The sequence below is a fragment of the Eumetopias jubatus genome, unplaced genomic scaffold (assembly GCF_037043125.1).
Source record: "Eumetopias jubatus isolate StellerSeaLion01/CBP00866 unplaced genomic scaffold, mEumJub1_p1.0 scaffold_12, whole genome shotgun sequence".
Taxonomy (NCBI): domain Eukaryota; kingdom Metazoa; phylum Chordata; class Mammalia; order Carnivora; family Otariidae; genus Eumetopias; species Eumetopias jubatus.
Genome location: NW_028274818.1, coordinates 78,206,626 through 78,232,103, shown reverse-complemented (window position 1 = coordinate 78,232,103; position 25,478 = coordinate 78,206,626). Strand labels below are relative to the sequence as shown.

At 50.1% G+C, this 25,478-nt stretch overlaps 1 protein-coding gene across 1 annotated transcript in view; it reads left to right on the top strand.

Annotated features, from left to right (window-relative positions):
• The window catches only part of APOLTP (apolipoprotein lipid transfer particle homolog), a 152,373-nt gene that overhangs the window by 125,360 nt on the left and 1,535 nt on the right, over positions 1-25,478 (top strand). Inside the window, exons 55-66 of the mRNA XM_088017372.1 lie at positions 2,263-2,431; positions 2,848-3,032; positions 3,262-3,354; positions 3,532-3,730; positions 4,886-5,025; positions 5,106-5,203; positions 7,955-8,136; positions 9,635-9,840; positions 9,970-10,147; positions 10,774-10,883; positions 11,090-11,203; positions 11,357-11,498. Coding sequence (XP_087873498.1) covers positions 2,263-2,431; positions 2,848-3,032; positions 3,262-3,354; positions 3,532-3,730; positions 4,886-5,025; positions 5,106-5,203; positions 7,955-8,136; positions 9,635-9,840; positions 9,970-10,147; positions 10,774-10,883; positions 11,090-11,203; positions 11,357-11,498 — 1,816 coding nt within the window. The remainder of the gene's footprint in view (positions 1-2,262; positions 2,432-2,847; positions 3,033-3,261; positions 3,355-3,531; positions 3,731-4,885; positions 5,026-5,105; positions 5,204-7,954; positions 8,137-9,634; positions 9,841-9,969; positions 10,148-10,773; positions 10,884-11,089; positions 11,204-11,356; positions 11,499-25,478) is intronic.

Sequence of the window (25,478 nt, the reverse complement as noted above, 5' to 3'; positions counted from 1 at the left end):
TGGCCAGGTCGGGGCTGCGCGCACACGTGCACACACACACACACACACGCCACCCCCCCACCCCCCCGCGAGGATGCCCTTCCTCCAGCTCTGGCCTGCGAGGCCACCACTGCCTGGATGGCCCTGCCACCTGGTGGTCACTGTCAGAACCGCAGGCTGGCACACTGCTCGGCTTCCTCCCCTGGGAAGTAGGGAGTAATCACTGCAACTACCCTAGCTCCCGTGGGATTCGTGCCGCGAGGATTAAATATGTTACTACGTGCAGATCACTTAGAGCAGCACCTGGTACAAGGCAGCCACTCAGTATTACCGATTCTCCTGGCAGCCCAGGAGGGCAGGAGGGCGCAGAACTGGGCTCGATGCCTTCTTTGTCCCCACTGGCCAGGTGATCTTGGGAAGGGCCCTCGCTGAGCCCTGCCTCCTCATCTGTAAGTGGGGAGTGGACATATTTCGCAAGGCAGCGGGTACGGTTCCGGGCACCCCCTCCCTCTGCCCCCTTTAAAATAGGCACACAGTAGGTGCCCCGTCATTGTTACCATCTGCCCACCTCCGTGTCCCCCTGGCCGAGTGCCCCTGACTTTGTGACTTTCCTTCTTCTGACCTCAGTTGTCTCCTCTGTCCAATGGGAACAAATCCTACCTCGTTTGCAGAGCTGTTTGCACATAGTAGGTGCTCGTGAGGTTTCCTTCCAGCGTCCAGAGCTGCATGGGGATGGCTCTTCTGCCTCTGGAGGTCACTTGGCCTGTTTCCCTGCATGGTGGCGTGGTGGTATCAAAAGACCTCTGCTCTCCAAGGCTGTCCGGGGCTGACCGCTTCGTTTCCCCACCTGCCAGCCAGGCCCCCAGCTGCTCCCGCATCTGTAATCCCAGTGCCCCAAGGCCTGCCGGCCTGGGAGTGGGCCCCCTGCCCCATGTGGGGGTCCATGCAGTGGAGAGAGGCCTTTCCCAGACGTGTTTGGTCCTCATGACACTGTGAGATTTCAAAAGGCTCTCTGGGCTGCACCCCACCCACTTGGAAACCTGGAGGATGGATTTTCTGGAACATGTGTAGTGAGCCCCCTGAATTAGATTCCTAGGGCTGCCGAACAAAGGACCCCCAGCTCGGTGCTGGAACACAACAGAATTTTCTTTCTTTCACAGTGCTAGAGGCTAGAAGTCTGAAATCAGGTATCGGCAAGGCCACACGCCCAGCAGAAGCTCTAGGGCACTGTCCCCCCTTGCCTCTTCCTGCTTCTGGGGGTCACCGGCAGGCCTGGGCGCTCCTTGGCTTATGGCCATGTCATTCCAACCTCTACGTTTTCACACGGCTGTCTCCCAAGGCCGTGGGTTGTTGGATTTAGGGCCCACCTGAATCCAGGACCACCATATCTGCAGAGACCCTACTTCTGAATAATCGGAACCAGGGTTCAAACTTCCACACACCTTTTTGAGGAACACGTTCACCCCGTAAGGCGCCTCCTCTAACACACACACACACACACACACACACACACACACACACACACACACACACAGAGTAGTTCCGATTCCTGCTGAAGTTTGAAGTCCATCGTGCTACGTCATTTGACAGAATTGGAAACCAAGGCACAGACAGGGCAATGCACTTATTCAGGGTGGTACGGCTTGTTAGTAGCAGCATCTGGACTCGAACATGGGCAGCTGAGTCCCAGCCAGAGGTGGCTCCCCTCCCTCCAAGAGGCCTCCCCTTGCAGGGTGTCCTCCAGGTTCCTTCTGTGGGGACCTCCAGCCCCATTGTCCAATCAGAGCTCACCTGTCCCGAGTCCCCCTCCTGCAAGGCTGGGCGTCTGCCAGCGTTGCGATAAGGTGCTCAGTGACTGTGTTTGCGCCCCGTGCTACCCACAACAGCTCCTTGAATGTGCTGAGGCATTTGCCGTGCTTCTCCTGAAATTACAGAAAGCACGGCAGGTAGAAACACCTGGGCACCAGGGACGGCAAAAATGTCAAGGCCCAGGGCCACCCGGATCAGCTAAGGCAGCGGCGCCCAGGCGAGGCCTGGCGTCGGCGATGTTTAAGCCACGGGGATGGCGGGTGCCCCTGGCTTATCAGGCCCCCAGATGTGGATTTAATAGGTACTTTCTGCAGTTGGCAGGGATAGTGAACCTTGTGGGGTTGTACGTGGGGGTCCCAGTGCCCCGGGAGCTGTGGGGCAGGGGGTGGGCACTGCTTTTTCTCTCCCTGGGCCCGGGGCTGGCAAGAGCGGGGGGACCAGGCCCCACTCTGCTCTCTGCTCTCTTGTTTGCAGATCCTCAGCCCCAAGGCTCAGCAGCTTGGCCTGCGGGGCCGGGTCTCCACCTCGGCTTCTCAGGGCAGCGTCCAGCTAGAGGGAATTGTGGACGATGGGGACGAGAAAGTGAGGCTGTCGTTGTCCCGGGCCCAGAGCTGCCTCCAGGCCGCTGTGACCCATGAGGAAGGTGAGCAGAGACAGCGAGGGTTGCTCAGATGGCTGGGGCAGGGCCCAACTGGGCCCCAGAGAGGACGGAGATGGGGGTGTTGAGAGTTGAGTCAGGGAACCCGGTTAGGACTTCGTGGCGCCCCCAGCGCAGAGGCGACAGTGAGCCCCCTGCGGCCACCTGCATGGGCTGTGATGTCAGGAGAGTTTGGGAGAAGGGTCCAGGTGGGCAGACGGGAGGTGGGTGTGGGCTGGGGGACAAGAAGGAGTCCAGGCCTCAGGGGGTCGGGAAGCTGATTTGGGTGGGGCGCTTCCAGGCCTGCAAACGCTAGGGCCTGGGGGTGACGGGGAGCTCTCCGTGGAGAGGAGGGGGTGCGGACAGCCGGGCGGCAGCCAGGTGAGTCCCGGGGACAACAGCAGCACCCTTGCTGGCCCCAGGGAGCCGAGAGGAGAGCGTGGTGCTGCGGGCATGCGCCCACAGGCGAACGGCCGAGGTGGAGGCCCTGGTCCAGGATGGCGGGCAGCCCGTGCAGCCCCTGGGACGCCTCAGCCTGCAGGCTGCCAACCAGAGTCTCCGCCTGGAGGCACACGGCTGCCCGGGAACCCTGCTGGACCGCGTGGAGGTGAGACGGCCCCGGGGGTGGGGGACGCTGTTTTCCCTGGGGCTCAGACCACGGTGCCAGGGGCTGCGAGCCCTTTGGGTCCAACAAGGACCAGAAAACCAGAGGCAGCCCTGTGGCATGCAAACATATCCTGGGGCCCTACAGCCGGCACCGAGAACCTCCTGTCCACCCCAGTCCCGGGAAGCACCCCCCTCCCCAGAGTCCCCAGCTTGTCCCTCTGTGCCCACAGTCCAGGATGGCAGCCATTGGGGCCCAGGTGGGAGCCCAGCTGGAGAAGAAGATCCGAGGCTTGGATGCCTACGTGGAAAGGTTCCGGCACCTGGTGGGTAGACTGCACCGGAGGTTGGGGACACACTTGGAGAAGGGGAGGTACTGTGTGGAGATGCCCCCCACTTCCCCCGGCCCATCCTGTGCCCTCCACTCACCAGGCGTGAGGATCCTCTGGAGTGCCCGGTGCCCCACACCCTCACACCGATCCTGCCTCAATTTCCTTGCCCAGGTGCGGCCGGCGGGCACCCTGGACAGTGTGGTGGGCCCCCTCCTGCAGTTGTGTCACAGGGGACTGGGAGCCATGGTGGCGAGTGGCCGGGTGGTGGCCGTGCCGTGGGGCCAGGCCAGGCAGGCGCTGACACACCACTTGCCCCCCTACCTGGAGAGACTACGGGCGGGGCTGGAGCAGCTGCAGAATGAGCTGGAACGTGAGTGCACGAGCGAGGGCCCGACCCCAGAGCCCTCCCGGCCTGTGGGGCCTCATGGGCCTGCAGCCTTCATGTTCTCTCTGCTGCCTCCATCCCTGCGGGTCTCCAAGCTACTAACATCCCTCGTGCCTGCTGCCTTGGTTCTTTGGTGACTGCTGGTCTATTTTTTTTTTCCCCAGTCCCCGCCTGATTTCTTTTGGGCCTACAGCTTTATTTCTATTAGGCCCAGTGCTGGAAGATTCCAGAGCCCATTTCTGGTTCTGTGATCAGCACCAGCGTGACTGTGTGGTTCAGGCTTCTGTCCTGGTTTCTAGGTCCGCTGCCCCAAGCATCCTCCAAGTGACGCTAGGAACCTCAGGCCTCTCCACACGAGCACCAGGGCCAACAGCTGGCCCTTCCCTCCACCCTGCTTCTGTCTCTGGGTCAGAATCCCCACGGCCACCCCCAGCTTCCATGGCTCGCGAGGGCTCAGTTCTCGGAATATTTTCCTGCTCACAGCTAGAATTTGTTAACAGCGAAAGCACACGGAGCAAGATCAGCATAGGGAAGCAGCCCGGGGGCCCAGGCCTGAGCGAGGGAGGGAAACCAGGCACAGGCTTCCAGAATCTTCTCCTGGGGAGATCACCCAGGACGCCTTTGATTCCCCCACCGTCACATGGTGACCACCACTGGTCTGCCAGGGAAGCTCGTTAGAGGTCCTGCACCGAGGGTTTTCTTAGGGGGCTGGTCCTGGGGGAAGCCTCCCCTGGCACACACCACCATTCCAGACCCACAGGAGGAAAGGGGGTGTTGGGCACAAGCCACTTGTCCCTACAAATGATTCGGGCAGAGCGAGGCCCTCTCTCGGTTCTGGGAGTGGTGGCAACCCTCCTCCCGTCCGGGCTCTCACATGCCAGCCCAGGGCCGACCTTGGGAACAGGCCTTGTGGAGGGGAAGTCTCAGGCCTGTCGGGCTGGCTCTTCCCTTGCAGGGCCTCATGCCGCCACCTTACTCCCTGGCACAGGCCCTGTTTCCTGGAGGCCTGGATCATCAAGGGGGCGAGTCCCCCCGCCGGGGTCTGGGCTGTGCTTTGGCAGTGGCATCTGGCCTGAGGTCAGGACTCCGGCTGGGGGGATGGGGAGGGGGCTCACGGTGGGTGGTGGCCACCTGTTGCAGGGCCCCTGGCCACACTGAAGGACGCCTACCTGGAGGTGACCCCACAGCCCCTGGACGAGGTGTGGCGGGAGCGGGCAGAGGAGGCCGTGCGGCTGTGGCGGGCCCTGGGGCGCAGGCCCATCGGGACAGCCATGGAGCTGGTGAGGTGGGGCGAGGGGGTGGGACGCGGGCCTGCCAGGTGGGGTGGACCCTGATGGATCTCCCCGCCCGCCCCCTGCAGGCCGCCCACCAGATGCTGTCTTGGGCCGAAACCACTTTGTCCCAGGCCCTGCGGAGGCTCTGTAAGCCCTTGCTGGCCCTGTACAGCTTCTCAGCCAGGTACCTCGGGGACCGGGGACCGTCCTTCTCTGCCTCCCTGCCCCAGGCCGGGCCCCAGGCTACAGCACCCTTGGTCTCGTGTATTCCTTAGGACGACCCTGCCAGGGGGGCATTTTCAGTCCTCATCTGTTAAGTTGAGGCTTATTCTTCATTTCACGGGTATCGGATGAACATGCTCTCCGGGTGGGAGCTGTTTTAGGTTCTATGGATACAGCAGGGAACGAGACCCGTCCCCATCCTCACACTGAACAAAGAGCTAGGTATCTAAACCCTGCTCGGCCAGACTTTCCTCCAGAGGGGTCTCGGGGTAAAGTTTTCAGGCTTTGTAGGCTCGGTGGTCTCTCCCTTCATTTTCCCTTTGTTTTTCAATAATCCTTTAAAAACAGAAGAGCCCCTCTTGGCTTGCAGGCCATCCAGAAACCGGACACAGGCTGGATCTTGCCCATGAGACATAGTTTCCTAGCCTGTGCTTTGGTTTATCAGGTGGTAAATGCTGGAGAAAAACAGGCAGGACAAGTGGGGAGGGGGGCACACTTGGCATGGTGAAGCCATGGTCTGCTTCTTTAAGAAGGTGGCGTTTGCACAAGGGCTGGAAGGAGCTGGGGGAGGGGGCCCTGTGGGCATCACGGGAAGAGTTTCAGGCAGAGGCCACAGCCAGTGCAAAGGCCCAGGGGTGGGAGTGTGCCTGGCCTGCTGGAGGAGTATGGAGGAAACCAGTGGGGCTGGAGTGGAGGCTACAAGAGCCTGAGGGTTGAGGGGCATCCAGGTGGCCTGGAGGACATTGTGAGGACATTGACCTCTACTCTGAGATGGGAACCCACAGAAGGTTTCAAGCTGAGAAAAGACATGATCTATATCCCATTTAAAAAGATCCCTCTGGCCCTGGTGGTGAGACTCCAGCTGGAGGCAGGGGCATGGTGTGGATAGAAGTGCAGAGCCCAGTAAGGAGTGGCCCTTGGCTGTGGGTGTCCGGGTGAGACGCGGGAGCCGTGGAGGGGCCGCGAGGTGTTTAGATTCTGGACGTGTCGTAAGGTCAAGCCTGGAGATTTGCTGACAGATTGGATTAGGTGTTGGAATAGGTGGCGCCGAGGTTTTTGGCCTTGCAAATGGCAGGAGGGACAGTCCATTGGTGGAGCAATGAGGGATGACTGGTGGCAGGCAGATGGGGGCTTTATCAGTTTCCTCTTGCTGCCATAGCCCCTTGACCCACACATTTAGTGACTTCAAACAACACAGATTTATTCTCGTGTAGTTCTGGAGGTCCAGCGTCTGGGAAATCTGTTTCAGTGGGCTACAGCCAACGTGTCGGCCGGGCCGGCTCCCAGGGAGGCTCCAGGGGAGAACCCACCCCCTTTACCTTTTCCAGCCTCTAGAAGCACCGGCGCTCCTTGGCTCAGAGACCCTTCCTCCGCCTTCAAAGCTGAGAGCCACAGCATCACCTTCTCTCCAGGCTTTGTCCTTCTGTCTTGTCTCTCTGACCCTCCCGCCCTTTTTCTTACGACGTGAGCTCACCCAGATAATCCATCCCAGAATCCTTCACTTAGGCACACCCGCAAAGTGCCTTTGGCCACATCAGTTCCCGCAGTCCTAGGGCCCAGGCACTTGGAGGTCTTTGGGGGCCTTTATTCAGTCTGCGCAGCAGGAGCGGGGATGGTCAGGGCGCCATTCTGGATGCGTTGAGCTTGAGAAGCCATGAGGACACATGCGGTTGGAAATGGCCAGTAGGAGCTGCTATTTTGAGGTCTGGGCCGTACAACAGTCTGGGAGTTGTCAGAGAGGGGACTAGACCGGATGGGGCAGCAGAACCAGCCTCAGGGACAGGCCTGGGCTCTGGGGTGCGCGCGCCCCTCCGCCTCCCAGGCTGGGGGCCCCATCAGCAGTAGGGCGGTGGGATCGGAATGGCAGCGGCCCCAGCCAGCGACCTCACAGCGCATGGGGACCGGGGGAATGCTTGCGCTTGCATCCCGCTCTGACTCAGGCAACCTTGGATCGGTGCTCGGTGCCTCGGGTGGTGCTCAGGCCACCAGGGCTCTCGGTGCTGTTGAGTGGGCACGGTGTCAGCTGGTGTGCAGAGGAATGTAGCAGTCGGGGGCTGCTGGCAAAGGGAGGGGCTGACTGGTGCGGTAGGGGGCTCCTGCCCAGGGGAGGTCCTGGCAAGGGGTCGGCACTGGGTGCTTGTGCTGAGGAAGGGGGTGTGGGGGGCAGGGAGGCCTCTGAGACCACTTCCAGCCCGCTGCTGCAGGTCCTCCGGGCCTGCTGGGGGAGGTAAATGTCTTCCCCTCCTCCCACCCCCGGCCCCCTGCACCTACCTCCACCCGCAGTTGAGGGCATGAACCCTTCCTCATCTACCTCCAAGCCCAACGTGTGCTGAGACCTCTCTGCTTCTTCAGACCCCACAAAGTTGACCTGACCCCCGTTTTTCACCCTGAGAAAGTTTCAGGGTCCTCGCTCGATGGTCGAGCTCCGACCTCCCCTTTCTCCGATGCTTTTGCTGCCCTCGTCCACCCCGCCTCCAGGAGCCCAAGACGTGGGCCGGCCCATTCTCGGGGTTCACACAGACCTGCCCCAGCTGGATCACGGCCCTCGGGGGCAGCACGTACGTTCCCACCGCTGGCAGGAGCGCAGATATCTGTGTCCTTCCAGTGAGGCTGCCGTGTCTGTGCCGAGCCTGGACCCTCCTCCACCTCCTGCTATTTCCTGAAGCAAAGGCGGGGCAGGCTGGGGTCTCCAGCTCCTCTGTGCTCCCTCCAGGACCCGTTCGGTGCGGGTGACTTTGCCGCTGCTGCCAGCGGGGAACGAGCCCCTGGCTGTGGCCCGGGTGACCGGCTATGTGGTGGAGAAGCTGCTGCGGCCGCTCGGCGAGTTGTCCAGGACCAACGTGCGGGCCGAGTTCTACCGGCTCCAGCGTCGCATGCTGCAGAGCCCCCGCGAATGTGAGTCTCGGGCCACCCTCCTCCCCGGGAAGCCCTGGACCCTGTGGGATGGGGCAGCAGGACGTGGCAGGGGCAGACAGAGAGGGGCCGGGTCCTGGGTGGCCCCCGGGACCTGAGCCCAGTACCGCAGGGCCCAAAGGTTACTGGACTGCCCCAGGTCATACTGGATGAGGGCTGGGGTGCAGATCCGGGCTTTCGTCCAGCAAAGGAAAGCCTGAGCCTGGGGCCCAATCCAGAAGTGGGCCAAGCGGCTTAGGGCTCGGGGCCAGCTCCCTCCCCCTTGTCGGTGCTGGAGACGCAAAAGGCAGACCTCCAGCTGGAGCCGGAGGGCGGCTAATGGAGTCCAGACTCGTGGTCAGGCGGGGCTGGCCACCACGGGCTGTGCCAAGACCGGATGTGGCTCCAGGGGCTTGGGGCCCCGAAGGAGTTTGCATCCAGCTCATGCCCGTGTGTGGCCCGGGCGAGTCTTCCCACCTCTCTGGGACTTGGTTTCCCCTCTGTGCAGTGGAGGTGGCACCACGGCTCACTCCTCTGGGTCACAGGCACGTGTGGTTTGTGAGCCGCGTTCCTTGGTGCCAGGGGTGGGCCTCAAGTCCGCAGGCAGGTGTGGCACTCAGGGCCTGGTAGGACTGGAGTATCAGTGTGGTTCGTACCGACCACGCAGGAATGCTGAGGCTCGGGGCAAGCGGTTGCCCTCCTAGGGTCAGGGGTACTTTCTCTGCTAGGCAGCACAGGGAGGTTGAAGTTGGCCTTGGAGTTCCGTACTTTCGTGTGACCTTGAGCTCTGATGGCTCATGAGGGGGCATGCAGGACACTCCCAGCTTGCAGCGGCCAGCAGCGCCCTGGCCTGGGTATGTGTCCGCTAGTGCTCCCCCACTTCTAGCCCAAGTCGCTGCCCAGCAGCCGAACTGGCCCGGTGGGGCATGCTGTCCCTGTCTCGGACAATCTTCTGCCCACCTGGAGGAGGGCAGAGCCAGGCCCCCATGGTAACTTCCTTGCATTAGATGGAGACTTTGGTCATACTTTTGTGTGTTTATAGTGATTATTTTTCAATAGCTTCACTGACCCACAATTCGCATACCACACCGTTTATTTCAAGCATATAATTCAGCGGCTTTGAGTATATTCACAGAGGTTCACATCCCCCCCCACCGTCGGTTGCAGAGCATTTTCATGACCTGAGAAGCATCCTCTGTCCCTTAGCCGTCACCCTCGGTCCTTGGCGCCCACCCGTCTACCTCCTGGCTCCATGGATTTGCCTACTCTGGACACTTCGTATAAATGGAATCATGTATCAGCCCTTTCTTTTTAGTGTCGACTTGGCTGGAGATGGCCCACTTCAGGGTGCTGGGCTAGACCCCCGCCCCCATGTGGGCTGCCCCAGGGGTCACAGGCCAGAAAGGCTCCGGCCACCCTGGAGTACCCCCTGCCCTCAGGGCCCCCAGGGCAGTGGGCAGAGCTGGCCCATCTTACCTGCCCTGGGCTTGCTTCTTCCCAGACCATGCTGTGGTGGCCGGGGCCAGGTATGTGGTGACTTTTGATGGCCAGGTGTGGAGCCTGGGTGTCCACTGTGGCCGTCTGCTGCTGGCCAAGGACTTCGCCCACGACACGTTCGCGCTGACGCTGAACCGCGCCCGCTCGGGGCTCCCATCCCTGTCCGTGGAGCTGAACCGCACCACCCTGGTCCTCTACCCGAGCCTGAAGGTGAGCGTGCGAGAGTGGGAGAGGCAGGGGGCCCAGAAGGATGACATGTTCCTGCCTGTCACAGACCCTTCCCACCTGGTGCCCCGCGTTGCCTGCCACCTGTCCACTCAGCCCCTGTCTGGCCCCCAGACCTACAGGCTGTATGATTCCTCCTCGCCTACGGAGAGCTGTCCACACGTCGATCTGCCTCCTGCCAAGACGAGGAGGGGTGTCCCCAGGATTGAGCTGACCAGTGAGGATGGTGTCTCTGTCACCTGTGATGTCCGAGCTGGTCTCTGCAGCCTGACTCTGGGCCTCTGGCTCCACGGTGGGTCCCAGCTCGCAGCGGCCAGAGTCAGCTTCCAGGGCTGAGGCCGGCAGGTCCCCAGCCAGGGGCACTCTCAGGGTCCTCGGGATGCCCAGGGCCTCCCTCAGGCTGCTGCTGATCTTCGGGGCTTACAACCTGAGCAGGCAAGAGAACAGTCTGAAGGGCTCAGGATGGGAAGGAGGTCCAAGGCCACGGCTCCCTGCTGGATCATGGCAGTGCCGGGACCATCCCCACTGCAGGTGGGCAGATCCTGCTCGGCTTGGTGCCCACTGGCTTTGTCTGCAGCTGTAATACCCCAGTCGCCTCTTCCCCTTCTCCTCCCCCCTGTTGGCTGTAGTTTGGATGACCTCACCGAAGCTCATGTACGGGCCACCATTCTCACAGCCCAGGGCTTTCTGACCCCATATTCTCCCTCCCTTCTGGGACATTGACTCCAGGTTCAGGGCTGCCCCAGAACAGCGCTCCCGTTGGCCCAGGCCACTTGGGATGGGGAGGGTCCCAAAAGGGACACAAACGCTTTGCTCCCTTCTCCTCTCCCTCGGATGAAGGGCTAGGGTGTGGAGGGTTCGGGCATTCCTGGAACCTGGGCCAAGACAGGCTCTCACCTGGCCCCCCCTTCTGCACAGGGGTGTCTGCGGGCCTTCTGGGCACCAATGACAATGAGGCGGGCAATGAGCTGATGTTGCCGGATGGCACAGTGGCCCAGAGCCTGGAGGAGCTCGCCCTCGCCTGGCAGGTGAGCTGGTGCGCCAGCCCTCCTCCTCTGGGGGGTCATGCATCCCAGGGGCTGTGTGGATAGAGATTGGCTTGGGGCATGTGTACTCTGCAGACAGCTTCTCTGTCCAAGGAGGTGGTCATCCCCTTCGGAGGCTGATGTACCTGCTCTAGCTGCCCAAGAGGAGGTCCAGGCGGGAGGCCTGAGTCTGGGCTTTGTCTCACTAGGTGGGTGGTGACTGCAGGGCCATGGAGAAAACTCAGGAGTGCCCAGGCTGGAGCCCCACCTGCTGGGCCTTCTTCCAGGACCCCCGTTCCTGCCTGGGGAACTGCTTCAGGGTGGTGAGTGTGAGGCTGGGTCTGGACCCCAGCAGAAGCCATGCAGCAGGTAGACCAAGGGACCCAAATTGACTCCTATCTTGCCTCTGCCCCTCCCCTGTGCTACTCACAAGGGTATAACATGCAAGGACCGTGACTGTGGGTACTGGATTTCAGGTGGACCCTATGCCATTCCTCAGCCTGTGCATCCAGGACACCTGTGGTACCCAGGAGCTCCACCCTGCCTGCAACCTGGCAGCCGCCTATATCCACTTGTGTGCCCGGGGCTTCGTGCCCCTGGACCCTCCTCCACAGTGTGGTAAGCCACCCCCACCAGCCATCCAGCTCACCCCTACCTGGCTGACCCCTGCCTTCCCTCCCAGAGGGAAAACTAGTTCCTTCCTCTTACCTAGTTCATTATATGACAACAGAGTGCCTGTCCGCCTGGCAGGAGCTAAGAGTCAAAAAAGAGGCCCAAAGCCTCCCCCTGCCCAAGCCAAGGCTGGCGAGCCCTGGGACGTCTGACACAGGAGAAAATAGCACAGACAACTATAAACTCACCTCCTGAAAATGTATAACCACAGATCTGCTATTCAGGGGTTTGAATGTACACTCCAATGTCTGGAAAGCCCTGGGTCAACCACTGTTGTGCATGATTCCAATTCCCACAGCTGAAGCTCCACTGCACAGGGCTAGAAGTCAGCGACTGCCCCAAACAACAGGAGAAGAACCTCTGTTAAAGGAAAGATGACTCATTATACTTGGAGAAGACCAGGCAGGCAGGCTGTATTCAGGGGGACTATCACAGTGGTACAGGGACCACTGCAATGGGGTTTAGCCATATAGGGGAGAGAGATCAGGCTCTGATTACAACAGGCAAAAGTGGGGACTGAGAGCCAAGGAGCGGGGGGGGGGGGTGTCTGTGGATGGGAAATTACCAAGAGGAACCATCAGGGATGGTGAAGTTCTGGCTAACCTGACCTGCCAGGACTCTTGCTGGAGGCAGCCCAGACTGATCAGAGGAACCCTGTCTGATGGCAAGGTAATCCCTTATTCTGGCTAAATTGACCTAGCAGAATTCTTGCTAGACCTGACCAAGGCAGAGTGAGAAGCCCCTCACCCCAATGTCAGGGCCTCACTGAGATTTCCACAGAACCTGAGTAGAATCTGGTCAAAGAAAGATACTAGAATTTGAAACTATTAAATACATATATTAACTGAAATTTAAAACTTAAGATCGGGGGCCCCTGGGTGGCTCAGTGGGTTAAGCATCTTTTTGTTTTTTTTTTTTCCAAATTTCCATCTGGCATCATTTTATTTTCTGCTTAAAGGAGCATCTGACTCTTGATTTCAGCTCAGGTCATGATTTCAGGGTCACGGCATCAAGCCCAATGTTAGGCTCTACACTGAGCATGGAGCCTGCTTAACATTCTCTCTCCCCTCCCATCAGCTCACAGTACTCTCTCTAAAGATAAATATTAAAAAAAAAAATTGACGGAAGAAAAAATTAATGAACTGGAAAATATGAGTCTCATAGAAATTTCAAAATGAGAAAATAAAGAGGTTTGAGAACTGGAACTCCCCCCAGATTCCAGAAGCACAAGGTATCCCAGATACTGTCAATCAACCCCGATTAAGATACATCAGAGTGGCAAAGAAGTGATCTTTCAAGGAACCAATCTCCCACCAGCAAGGACTGAAGATGGTAGAAGATACACCTTGTGTATATTCTTAAGTGAACAACTATCACGTTAGATTTTATACCCAGCTCAACTATGATTTAATGTTAAAGGTGAAACAGATTTTTAGCACTGCGCTCTCTGAAACCATCTTTCCCACTGATGGACACTCACTCAAGGAAGAGAGCCCCACATATTTATTCACATGCCATCCGTGGCTGTTTTTGTGCTGCAACAGTAGAGTGTTGGCAACGACTGCCAAGTCTAATTCCATTCATTACAGTAAGTGTTGGCTGATCCTCTGTGTGAACCAGAGGAAGCAGGAGGGAGAAATTAAAGAGTAATTAATGAAATAGGAAGACATGAACAAGAAGTCAAAACTACAGATCCAGTAGAGATTTTGAAAAGTCATTCAACGCCTTTGCTGATAAATTTCAAGACATAGGTTAAGTACAATCTGGCCAGATTGATTTGAGAAAGAATGTTTAAAGCATCTCCTAACCATTCAATCAACTGAACCTAGGGGCTAAAATGTACCTCTAAAGACATCAGGCAAAGCTGAGTGAAGTGAGTGGCACACCAAAAAAAAATTTCTTTTTTTAAAGATTTTGTTTATTTGACAGAGAGAGACACAGCAAGAGAGGGAACACAAGCAGGGAGAGTGGGAGGGGGAGAAGCAGGCCTCCCACGGACTGGGAGCCCGATGCAGGGCTCGATCCCGGGACCCTGGGATCATGACCTGAGCCAAAAGCAGACGCTTAACAACTGAGCCACCCAGGTGCCCCTAAAAAATAGATTTCAAGATTTAAATTTTTTGGTTCTGTGAAAGACCTTCTTTAAGAGAACGGAAAGATTAATATTTACAAACCCATATATCTGACAAAGGACTCCTATCTAGAATAGGTAAACTCAAATTTAACAGAAAAAAAAAAATGGATTGCCACCCAAAGCTGGAGTAGCAATCCTTATTAGATTTTAAACCAAAGACTATAATAAGAGATGAAGAAGGACACTCTATCATACTGAAAGGGTCATTCCAACAAGAAGATCTAACAATTGTAAATATCTATGCCCCTAACATGAGAGCAGCCAATTATATAAGCCAATTAATAACAAAATCAAAGAAACACATTGACAGCAATACAGTAATTAATAGTAGGGGCCTTTAACACCCCACTCACTGAAATGGACAGATCATCTAAGCAAAAAATGACACACTGGACCAAATGGACTTCATAGATATATTCAGAACATTCCATCCCAAAGCAATAGAATACACATTCTTCTCTAGTGCCCATGGAACATTCTCCAGAATAGATCACATCGTAGGTCACAAATCAAGTCTCAACTGGTACCAAAAGATTGGGATCATCCCCTGCATATTTTCGGACCACAATGCTTTGAAACTAGAACTCAATCACAAGAGGAAAGTCAGAAAGAACTCAGATACGTGCAGGTTAAAGAGCATCCTACTAAAGAATGAATGGGTCAACCAGGAAATTAAAGAAGAATTTTTAAAAAATCATGGAAACCAATGAAAATGAAAACAACTGTTCAAAATCTTTGGGATGCAGCAAAGGCAGTCCTAAGAGGAAAGTATATAGCATTACAAGCCTTTCTCAAGAAACAAGAAAGGTCTCAAATACACAACCTAACCCTACACCTAAAGGAGCTGGAGAAAGAACGGCAAATAAAGCCTAAACCTAGCCAGGAGAAGAGAAATAATAAAGATGAGAGCAGAAATCAATGAAATAGAAACCAAAAGAACAGCAGAACAGATCAACGAAACTAGGAGCTGGTTCTTTAAAAGAATAAGATTGATAAACCCCTGGCCAGACTTATCAAAAAGAAAAATGACCCAAATAAAATCATGAAGGAAAGAGGAGAGATCACAACCAACACCAAAGAAATACAATTTTAAGAACATATTATGAGCAACTCTATGCCAGCAAATTAGATAATCTGGAAGAAATGGATGCATTCCTAGAGATATATAAACTACCAAAATTGAACGCGGAAGAAATAGAAAACCTGAACAGACCCATAACCACTAAGGAAATTGAAGAAGTAATCAAAAATCTCCCAACAAGAGCCCAGGGCCCGAAAGCTTCCCAAGGGAATTCTACCAAACATTTCAAGAAGAATTAATACCTACTCTTCTGAAACTGTTCCAAAAAACAGAAATGGAAGGAAAACTTCCAAACTCATTTTATGAGGCCATTACCTTGATCCCAAAATCAGACAAAGACCCCATCAAAAAGGTGAATTACAGACCAATATCCCTGATGAACATGGATGCAAAAATTCTCACCAAAATACTAGCCAATAGGGTCCAACAGTACATTAAAAGGATTAGTCACCACAACCAAGTGGGATTTATTCCTAGGCTACAAGGCTGGTTCAACATCCGCAAATCAATGTGATACATTAATAAAAGAACAAGAACTGTATGATCCTCTCGATGCAGAAAAAGCATTTGACAAAGTACAGCATCCTTTCTTGATTAAAACTCTTCAGAGTGTAGGGATAGAAGGTACATACCTCAATATCATAAAAGCCATGTATGAAAAACCCATAGCAAATATCATTCTCAGTGGGGACAAACAGAGCTTTTCCCCCTAAGGTCAGGAACACGGCAGGGATGTCCACTATCTCCACATAGTATACAACATAGTATTAGAAGTCCTAGCCACAGCAATCAGACAACAAAAAGAAATAAAAGGCATCCAAATCGGCAAAGAAGTCAAACTCTCACTCTTTGCAGGCGATATGATACTTTATGTGGAAAACCCAAAAGACTCCACCCCAAAATTACTGAATTTCTGTATGAGTTCTAGCAAAGTGGCAGGATAGAAAATCAATGCACAGAAATCAGTGGCATTCCTATACACCAACAACAAGACAGGAGAAAATTAAGGAGTTGATCCCATTTACAATTGCACCCAAAACCATAAGATACCTAGGAACAAATCTAACCAAAGAGGCAAAGGATCTGTACTCAGAAAACTATAAAATACTCATGAAAGAAATTGAGGAAGACACAAAGAAATGGAAAAACGTCCCATGCTCATGCATTGGAAGAACCAATATTGCGAAGATGTCAATGCTACCTAGAGCAATCTACACATTCAATGCAATCCCCATCAAACTACCATCAACTTTTCTCAAAGAAATGGAACAAATAGTCCTAAAATTTGTATGGAACCAGAAAAGATCCCAAATAGCCAGAGGAATGTTGAAAAAGAAAAGCAAAGCTGGTGGCATCACAATTCCGGACTTCCAGCTCTATTACAAAGCTGTCATCATCAAGACAGTGTGGTACTGGCACAAAAACAGACACACAGATCAATGGAACAGAATGGAGAGCCCAGAAATGGACCCTCAACTCTATGGTCAACTCATCTTCGACAAAGCAGGAAAGAATGTCCAATGGAAAAAAGACAGTCTCTTCAACAAATGGTGTTGGGAAAATTGGACAGCCACATGCAGAAGAATGAAACTGGACCATTTCCTTATACCACACACAAAAATAGACTCAAAATTGATGAAAGACCAAAATGTGAGACAGGAGTCCATCAAAATCCTAGAGAAGAACACAGGCAGCAACCTCTTCGACCTCAGCTGCAGCAACTTCTTCCTAGAAACATCGCCAAAGGCAAGGGAAGCAAGGGCAAAAACGAACTATTGGGACTTCATCAAGATAAGCTTTTGCACAGCAAAGGAAACAGTCAACAAAACCAAAAGACAACCAACAGAATGGGAAAAGATATTTGCAAATGACACATCAGATAAAGGGCTAGTATCCAAAATCTATAAAGAACTTATCAAACTCAACACCCAAAGAACAAATAATCCAATCAAGAAATGGGCAGAAGGCATGAACAGACATTTTTCCAAAGAAGACATCCAAATGGCCAACAGACACATGAAAAAGTGCTCCACATCGCTCGGCCTCAGGGAAATCCAAATCAAAACCTCAATGAGATACCACCTCACACCAGTCAGAATGGCTAAAATTAACAAGTCAGGAAACAGATGTTGGCGGGGATGTGGAGAAAGGGAAACCCTCCTACACTGTTGGTGGGAATGCAAGCTGGCACAGCCACTCTGGAAAACAGTATGCAGGGTCTTCAAAAAGTTGAAAATAGAGCTACCATATGACCCAGCAATTGCACTACTGGGTATTTACCCCAAAGGTACAAATGTAGTTATCTGAAGGGGTACGTGCACCCCGATGTTTATAGCAGCAATGTCCACAATAGCAAAACTATGGAAAGAGCCAAGATGTCCATCGACAGACAAATGGATAAAGAAGATGTGGTATATATACACAATGGAATATTATGCAGCCATCAAAAGGAATGAGATCTTGCCATTTGCAAAGACGTGGATGGAACTGGAGGGTGTTATGCTGAGTGAAATAAGTCAATCAGAGAAAGACATGTATCATATGACCTCACTGATATGAGGAATTCTTAATCTCAGGAAACAAACTGAGGGTTGCTGGAGTGGGGGTGGGGTGGGAGGGATGGGGTGGCTGAGTGATAGACATTGGGGAGGGTATGTGCTATGGTGAGCGCTGTGAATTGTGCAAGACAGTTGAATCACAGATCTGTACCTCTGAAACAAAGAATACATTATATGTTAAAAAAAAAAGATAGTAGGAAGGGAAAAATGAAGGGGGGAAATCGGAGGGGGAAACGAACCATGAGAGACGATGGACTCTGAGAAACAAACTGAGGGCTCTAGAGCAGAGTGGGGGGGATGGGTTAGCCTGGTGGTGGGTATTAAAGAGGGCACGTATTGAATGGAACACTGGGTGTTATACGCAAACAATGAATCATGGAATACTACATCAAAAACTAATGATGTAATGTATGGTGACTAACATAATAAAATTTAAAAAAAAGAAAAAAATGGGCAAAATGGAGACATTTCACCTAAGAAGACATATGAGTGACACACACAAAAAAATGTTCAACAGTACTAGCCATTAGTGAAATGAGAACACTATATACCTATTAGGACAGTTAAAAAAAAAAAAATGACACCAAATACTGGCTAAAATGTGGAGAAGCTAGTTCTTGCATATATTGCTGGTGGGAAAGTGTAAAATGGTACACTCTGGAAAAAAGCTAAACATACACTTACCATCTGATCCAGCAATTGCATTCCTAGACATTTATCCCAGAGAAATTAAAAAATGTTTCATGCAAAAGCCTGTCATGATTATTCGTAGCACTATTATCGGTAATAGCCCAGAACTTTAAACAACCAGAAGAGCCTACTTTGGGTATGTCTCTATACCCTGGGATCCTACTCAGCAATGAAAAGGAACATATTTTTTATTTGATAGCGCACAAGCAGGGGGAGTGGCAGGCAGAGGGAGAAGGAGGCTCCTCGCGGAGCAGGGAGCCCGATGTGGGGCTCGATCCCAGGACCCTGGGATCATGACCTGAGCCGAAGGCAGACGCTTAATTGAGCCACCCAGGCGCCCCGAAACGGAACATACTATTGATACAGGCAACAACTTGGATGAATCTCAAGAGCATTACGCTGAGTAAAAAGAAAGCCAAACTGAGAAGGTCACGTATTATATTATTTATATAACATTCTCAAAAGGATCAATTATAAATATTAAGAATAAATTAGTGGCTGCCAGGGTCAGGGGTGGTGGGGAAAGGAGTGGTCGTGGCTACTTCCCTGAGGTAGCACAAGGGAAATGTGGTGGTGGTAGAAAGAATTCTGCATTTTGGTGGTGGAGGTAGGAAGATGAATCTACACCTGTGATGAAATGTCAGAACTATATACACATGTTCTACCAACATTAATTTCTGGGTTTTGATATTGTACTAATAATTATGGAAGATGTGACCACTGGGAGAAACTGAATGAAAGATACACAGGACCTCTCTGTACTTACTATCTTTGAACCTTCTGCAAATCTATAATTATTTCAAAACAAGAAGTTTTAAATGTTACACACCAGGCCCAGATCGTGTTATAGGCAAGTTGTAATATTTTACCATAAGTGTTCCAGAATAGAAAAATAAAACCTTTCTCTTCAAGAATACAGCAAGAGAAAGAAGCCCAGCTGCACACTTAAATACAGATGTTACTAATACACTAATAAGCAAAATTCAACAATCTCTGGAATCCAAGGGATGTCCTCAAGTATGAAAGTTAGATCATTCAGAACCCTTCTGGTGGGATATCTAATAATTGCATTGGAAACATCTTGATCAAAATCCAGAGAAGGACAAGTGACATTGGCAAGATGGCAGGCCTAGAAGCCAAGGCCCTCACTCCTCCATGGAAACACCAAATGTATAATAAAATGGACCAAAGTACTCTGTGAGAAGTCTAAAAGCAGCAGTATCGCCCAAATGAGTGCCCAACCAAGAAAAAGCTGACCTCAAGACAGTAGGGAATCCCATGGTGTTTTTGCTTGCCTGTTACAATACGGTTTCAAGGAAACCAACCAGTTCCTGACTCCTTCCTCGGGATGGAAGGAAAAGTGTGGAACTTGGCTTATGACGTTTGGACTGGCCTGGGGGCTGCCAGAGGGACAGGGTTCTGTCTCTTCTGCCTCTCCTGGCTCAGAGTGCTGATGAGAAGGGTGGCATAGTCTGGATGTCAGTTTGGAAGTTGCTGAAAGCAGTTATGGGTACCCATGCAAGAGAGGGCTATTGGGAGTCTGCAGCCCAGCAAGGGGCTAGGGGCAAGATTATATAGGCAGAGGAACACAATACTGTATCTAAACTGCTGAGGGGCGCCTGGGTGGCTCAGTTGGTTAAGCGACTGCCTTCAGCTCAGGTCATGATCCTGGAGTCCCGGGATCGGGTCCCGCATCGGGCTTCCTGCTCAGCAGGGAGTCTGCTTCTCCCTCTGACCCTCTTCCGTCTCGTGCTTTCTATCTCTCATTCTCTCTCTCTCTCAAATAAATAAATAAAATCTTTAAAAAAAAAAGTTTTTTAAACTGCTGAGAAGCGGGGGTGAGGCTCCTAGGGAAATGAAGATATATAAAAGCAGCTGGGTATACTGGGGATGTGGGATTAAGGCACACACATGGGCCCAGGGAAGACACAACCCTCCAAAAATGTTTGGGAGAACCCTGAGCCTCTATATCAGGCCGATCCGTGATGGTGTTCCCCCCGTCTGGGGACAGTCTACAAAGACTGGGAGAGGTGGAGGTCTTTTCAAATGCCCAGTTTCAACAAAAGATGACAAGACATACAAAGAAACAGGGAAGGAGGGCCCATTCAAAGGAGTACAGAAAACCTCCAGAAACCAACTCTCAAGACCCATAGGCATCTCTCACTTACATGGCAGAGACTTTAAAACAACTGTCCTAAATATGCTCAATCACCTGAAGGAGGAGGTGGGCAGACAACTAAATGAAATGAGGAAAACAACGTAGGAGCAAAATGAGAATATCAACAAAGAGAAAGAAACTTTAATAACCAAACTCTGGAGGTGAAAAATCCAGTAATTGACTTTATGCTGACTGTAGGAGATTCACTTTAGATCTGAGGACACACAAAGGTTGAAAGCCAAAGGATGGAAAGAGGTCTTCTATACAAATAGTAACCAAAAGAGAGGAGGGGTGGCTATGCTGATAAAGGACAAATCAAATTTAAGAAAAAAAAAAACTGTTACAAGGGACAGGAAAGGACATTACATAATGATAAAAGGGTCAACCCACCAAGAAAAACAATTATAAGTATATATGCACCAGACATCAGAGCTTCTAAATATCTGAAGCAAACATGGATGGAATTGAAGGGAGAAAAACATAGTTCTGCACTGAGGGCGCCTGGGTGGCTCAGTTGGTTAAGCATCTGCCTTTGGCTCGGGTCATGATCTCAGGGTCCTGGGATTGAGCACCACATCGGGCTCCCCACTCAGTGGGGAGTCTGCTTCTCCTTCTGCCCCTCTCCCCCAATCATGCTCTCTCTCCCTCAAATAAAATAAAAAAAAATCTTTTTTTTTTTTTTTTTTTTAAGATAGTTCCACATTGAGACCTTAAACCCTCCCAACCCACCCACTTTCAACCATGGATAGAACAACCAGAAACATGATCACTAAAGGGAATAGAGAATTCGAACAATACTACAGATCAATTGGACCTAACAAACATACAGCACTCCACCCAGCAAACAGCAGGATATATATTTTTCTCAAGTGCACATAGAACATTCTCCAGAATAGACCATATGTTACACCACAAAATAAGTCTTTTTTCAAAAGATTTTATTTATGCATTTGAGAGAGAGAGAGAGAGAGCACAAGTAGGGGGAGCAGCAGAGGGAGAGGGAGAAGCGGGCGTAGGGCTTAATCCCAGGACCCTGAGATCATGACCTGAACAGAAGGCAGATGCTTAACCAACTGAGCCACCCAGGCGCCCCCACAAAGCAAGTCTTAATAAATTTTTGAAAACCGAGATCACACAAACTATCTTTTCCAATCACAATAGAATGAAATTCCTAGAAACTTAGAACCAGAAATCAATAGCAAGTGGAAAATTGGAAAATCAAAAATTGTGCAAAATTAAACAACATACTCTTGACCAATGGGTCAAAGAAATCACAAGGTAAATGAGCAAGTATCTTGCAAGCATGATGAAATGGAAAAAAAAAAATGCCAAAACCATGGTATTTAGAGAAAGCAGTGCCAAGAAGGAAATTCACATTCTCTTCCTGTAAATACTTACATCAAAAAAGATCTCAGATCAACAACCTAACATTACATGGTAATGAATTAAAAAAAAAGTGAACCCAAAACTAGCAGAACGAAATCACAAAGATTCAAACAGAGAAATGAAATAGTGAATAAAGAGAAAATCAACAGTTTTTCTTTAAATCAATAGAACTGAGAAAACTTAGCTAGATTGGCTAATTAAAAAAAAAAAAAAAGAGGATTCACCTAAAATCAGAAATGAAATAGAGGACATTGCAGCCAATTTTTACAAAAATAAAAAGGATTTTAGGAGTACTATGAACAATTGTATGACAAATTGGACAACCTAAATGAAATGGATAAATTCCTAGAAACCTCTAACTTGCCAGGACTGAATCATGAAGGAATAGAAATCTGAACAGCCCTGTAACTAGTGAGAGAATGGAAACAGTAACTAAAAACCTCCTCACAAAGGAAAGGAAAACAAAACAAAACAAAAACAAAAACCTGCCCAAGACCAGATGGCTTCACTAGTGGATTCTATCAAGCATTTAAAGAATGAAAAGCTATCCTCCTCAAACTCTTACAAAAAATTGAAGAGGGAACATGTCCAAATCTACTCTATGAGGCCAGCATTCCCTCTATACCAAAGCCAGAGAAAGACACTTCAAGAAACAAACTACAGACCAACACCCCTGAAGAATATAGATGAAAATCCTCAAGGAAAGAAAAGAGTATTAACAAACAGAATTCAGGAGTGTATTAGAAGGATTATACACCACAACCAAGTGGGATTTATTCCTGAAATGCAAGGATGGGTCAACATAGGAAAATCATTTGATAGAGTAAAACACATTACCAGAATGAAAGACAAAAACCACATGCTTGTCTCAGTTGATGCAAAGAAAACATGTGAACAAAAATTCAATATCCTTTCATAATAAAAACACTCAAAAAACAGACTAGAAGAAAATTTCAACTAATAAAAGGCACACACGACAAGCCCACAGATAACATATCCAACGGTAAAAGACTGAAAGCTTTTACTCTGAGATCAGGGTAAGACAGGGATGTCTATAATGGCCTCTTCTATTAAATATAGTACTAGGAGTGCTAGCCAGAACAATTAGGCAAGAAAAAAAAAAAGCATCCAAATTGGAAAGGAAGACATTATCTCTGTTCCCAGACAAAAATGAACATATAAATATATATAAAACCTGTGTACCTGCAGAAAACCCTAAAGATTATACAGACACTCTATTAGAACTAATAAATTTGGCAAAGTTGCAGAATACAAAATTAACACAAAAACTGGCTGCATTTCTACACACTAACCAAAAGGAAATTAGGAGAAAAATTCCATTTACCATCTTATTAAAGGACATAAAATACTTGGGAATAAACTTAACCAAGGAGCTGCAAGACCTGTACACTACGAACTATAAAACATTGCTGAAAGAAATTAAAGACAGAAATAAATGGGAAAATATCCCATGTTAATAGATTGGAATACTTAGTGTCATTAGGATGTCAATACTACTCATTAGGATGTCAAAACTACTCATTAGGAGGTCAATACTTAAAGGAATCCCCATCAAAATCCCAATAGCCCTTTAGCCCTTTTTAACAGAAATTTAAAAGAGCAATCAGGGCACCTGAGTGGCTCAGTCATTAAGTGTCTGCCTTTGGCTCAGGTCATGATTCCGGGGTCCTGGGATCGAGTCCCACATTGGGCTCCCTGCTCAGCAGGAGGCCTGCTTCTCCCTCTCCCACTCCCCCGGCTTGTGTTCCCTCTCTCGCTGTCTCTCTGTGTGTCAAATCAATAAAATCTTTTTAAAAAATCCATTCTAAAAATCATATGGACTCTCCAGGGCCCCCAAATAGCCAAAGCAATCTTGAAAAAGAGCAAAGTTAGAGGTCTTATATATACTTCCTGGTTTCAAACTTATAACAAAGCTACAGTAATCAAAGCAGGATGGTATTAACACAAAGATATACAGACCACTGGAATAGAATAGAGAGCCCAGAAGGAAACCCTTGTGATTTTCGACAAGAGTGTCAAGACCATTCAATGGACAAAGCACAGTCTTTCCATCAAATAGTGGGGAGGTAGGGTGGGGGGCAGGGATGGGTGTCTACATCCAAAAGGATGAAGTTGGACCCTTCCTTTATACCACATACAAACATTTGCTCAAAATGGATCAAATGCCTAAATATAAAAACTGAAACTATAAAGCCCCCAGAAAACAGGGGGAAAGCTTCACGACATTGAATTTGGCACCAAGGGCACAGTCATCTAAAGAAGACAGGCAAATTGGACTTCATCAGAATTGAACACTTCTGTGCACAAAATGACACAATCAACAAAGTATAAAGGCAACTTATGGAATGCGAGAAAATATTTGCCAATTTTATCTGATGAGGGGTAAATATTCCGAATATATAATATATAGAGAACTCCTGCAAACTCACCACCAACAAAACAACTTGATTAAAAAATGTTCAAAGGAGGAGCAGGTGACTCTTGATCTTGGGGTCATGAGTTCGAACCTCACATTGGAGATTACTAAAAATAAACTTAAAAATGTTAGAAAAAATGGTCAAAGGACCAGAATAGACATTTCTCCAAAGAAGACATCCAGACAGCTGACAAGCATGTGCGAAGATGCTCAATATCACTCATCAGGGAAATGTGAACCAAAGCCACAATGACCTATCACCTCACACCCATTAGGATGACTACTATATTAAAAAAAAAAATTAGGAAATAAGTGTTAGCAAGGATGTGGAGAAATGGGAACCCCTGTGTACTCTTGGTGGACATGCCAGAAAAAAAAAAGATGCACCCACTCTGGAAAACATTATGATGATTCCTCAAAAAATTAAACCATATGATCTACCAACTCCACTTCTGGGTATATACCCAAAGGAATTGAAAGTACGGACTCTAACAGATTTTGGTACCTCCATATTTGTAGCAGCTTTATTCACAATAGCTTAAAGGTACATACAAGCAACCCAAATGTCCATCACAGATGAATGGATAAGCCAATGTGTGATACATACAATGCAACATTATCCTTAAAAAGGAAAGACATTCTGACACTTGCTACATATGGGCGAACCCTGAGGACATTATGCTAAATGAAGGAAGCCAGTCACAAAGAGACCAATACTGCACGAATCCACTTTTGGGAGGCACTTAGAGTAGTCAAAATCATGGAGACAAAATCTCCCACTGCTGGTGGAGGGGGGAAAGGGGGGTCATTGCTTAACGGGGACAGAGTTTCAGGTTTGCAGGATGAAAAAAAAAAAGTTCTGGAGGTGAATGGCGGCGATGGTCGCACAACACTATGAACGTCCTAAAGAGCGCTTTCCTGCACTTATACGTGGTAATTAAAATTGTTTAAGGTAAAGAACGTTTACGGAGCACCCACTCCATGCTAGGCATGGTGATACACCAATAAGCACTGTACTTCTAAGCGAAGTAACTATAAAAAAAAGAACACATTTAAGGAGCCAGCATTCTAAGAGCAAGAACTGGCACAGACGGACACCCAAACACGTGGGAATTTGTAACCGGGTTTATCTGACACAGACTGAACATTTTGGCAGGAAGCTAGAAAATATCTAAAAAGTATATCTCATCTGGAAAAGAATGAAAAATATCTCTGTAAAGGACAGAAAAGGTGTCGAATAGAATTCTTTAAGGTTCATATTTCATTTTTTAAGAAATTCAACCCATGATCAATAGGCGGGGACCCCCCCCCCAGAAGCAGATGCTGTGACGTGTTTGGTGTCTAGACTTTTCTGTCACAGTTGGGTGGGGACACATCAGAAGCCGTGTGAAGTCAGCAGCCAGATAAAGATACGCTGTCTCTGCTTCTACCGCATGCTCTATCGTCAACCCCCTCCCATCTACTCCAGAAAACAATGAAGGA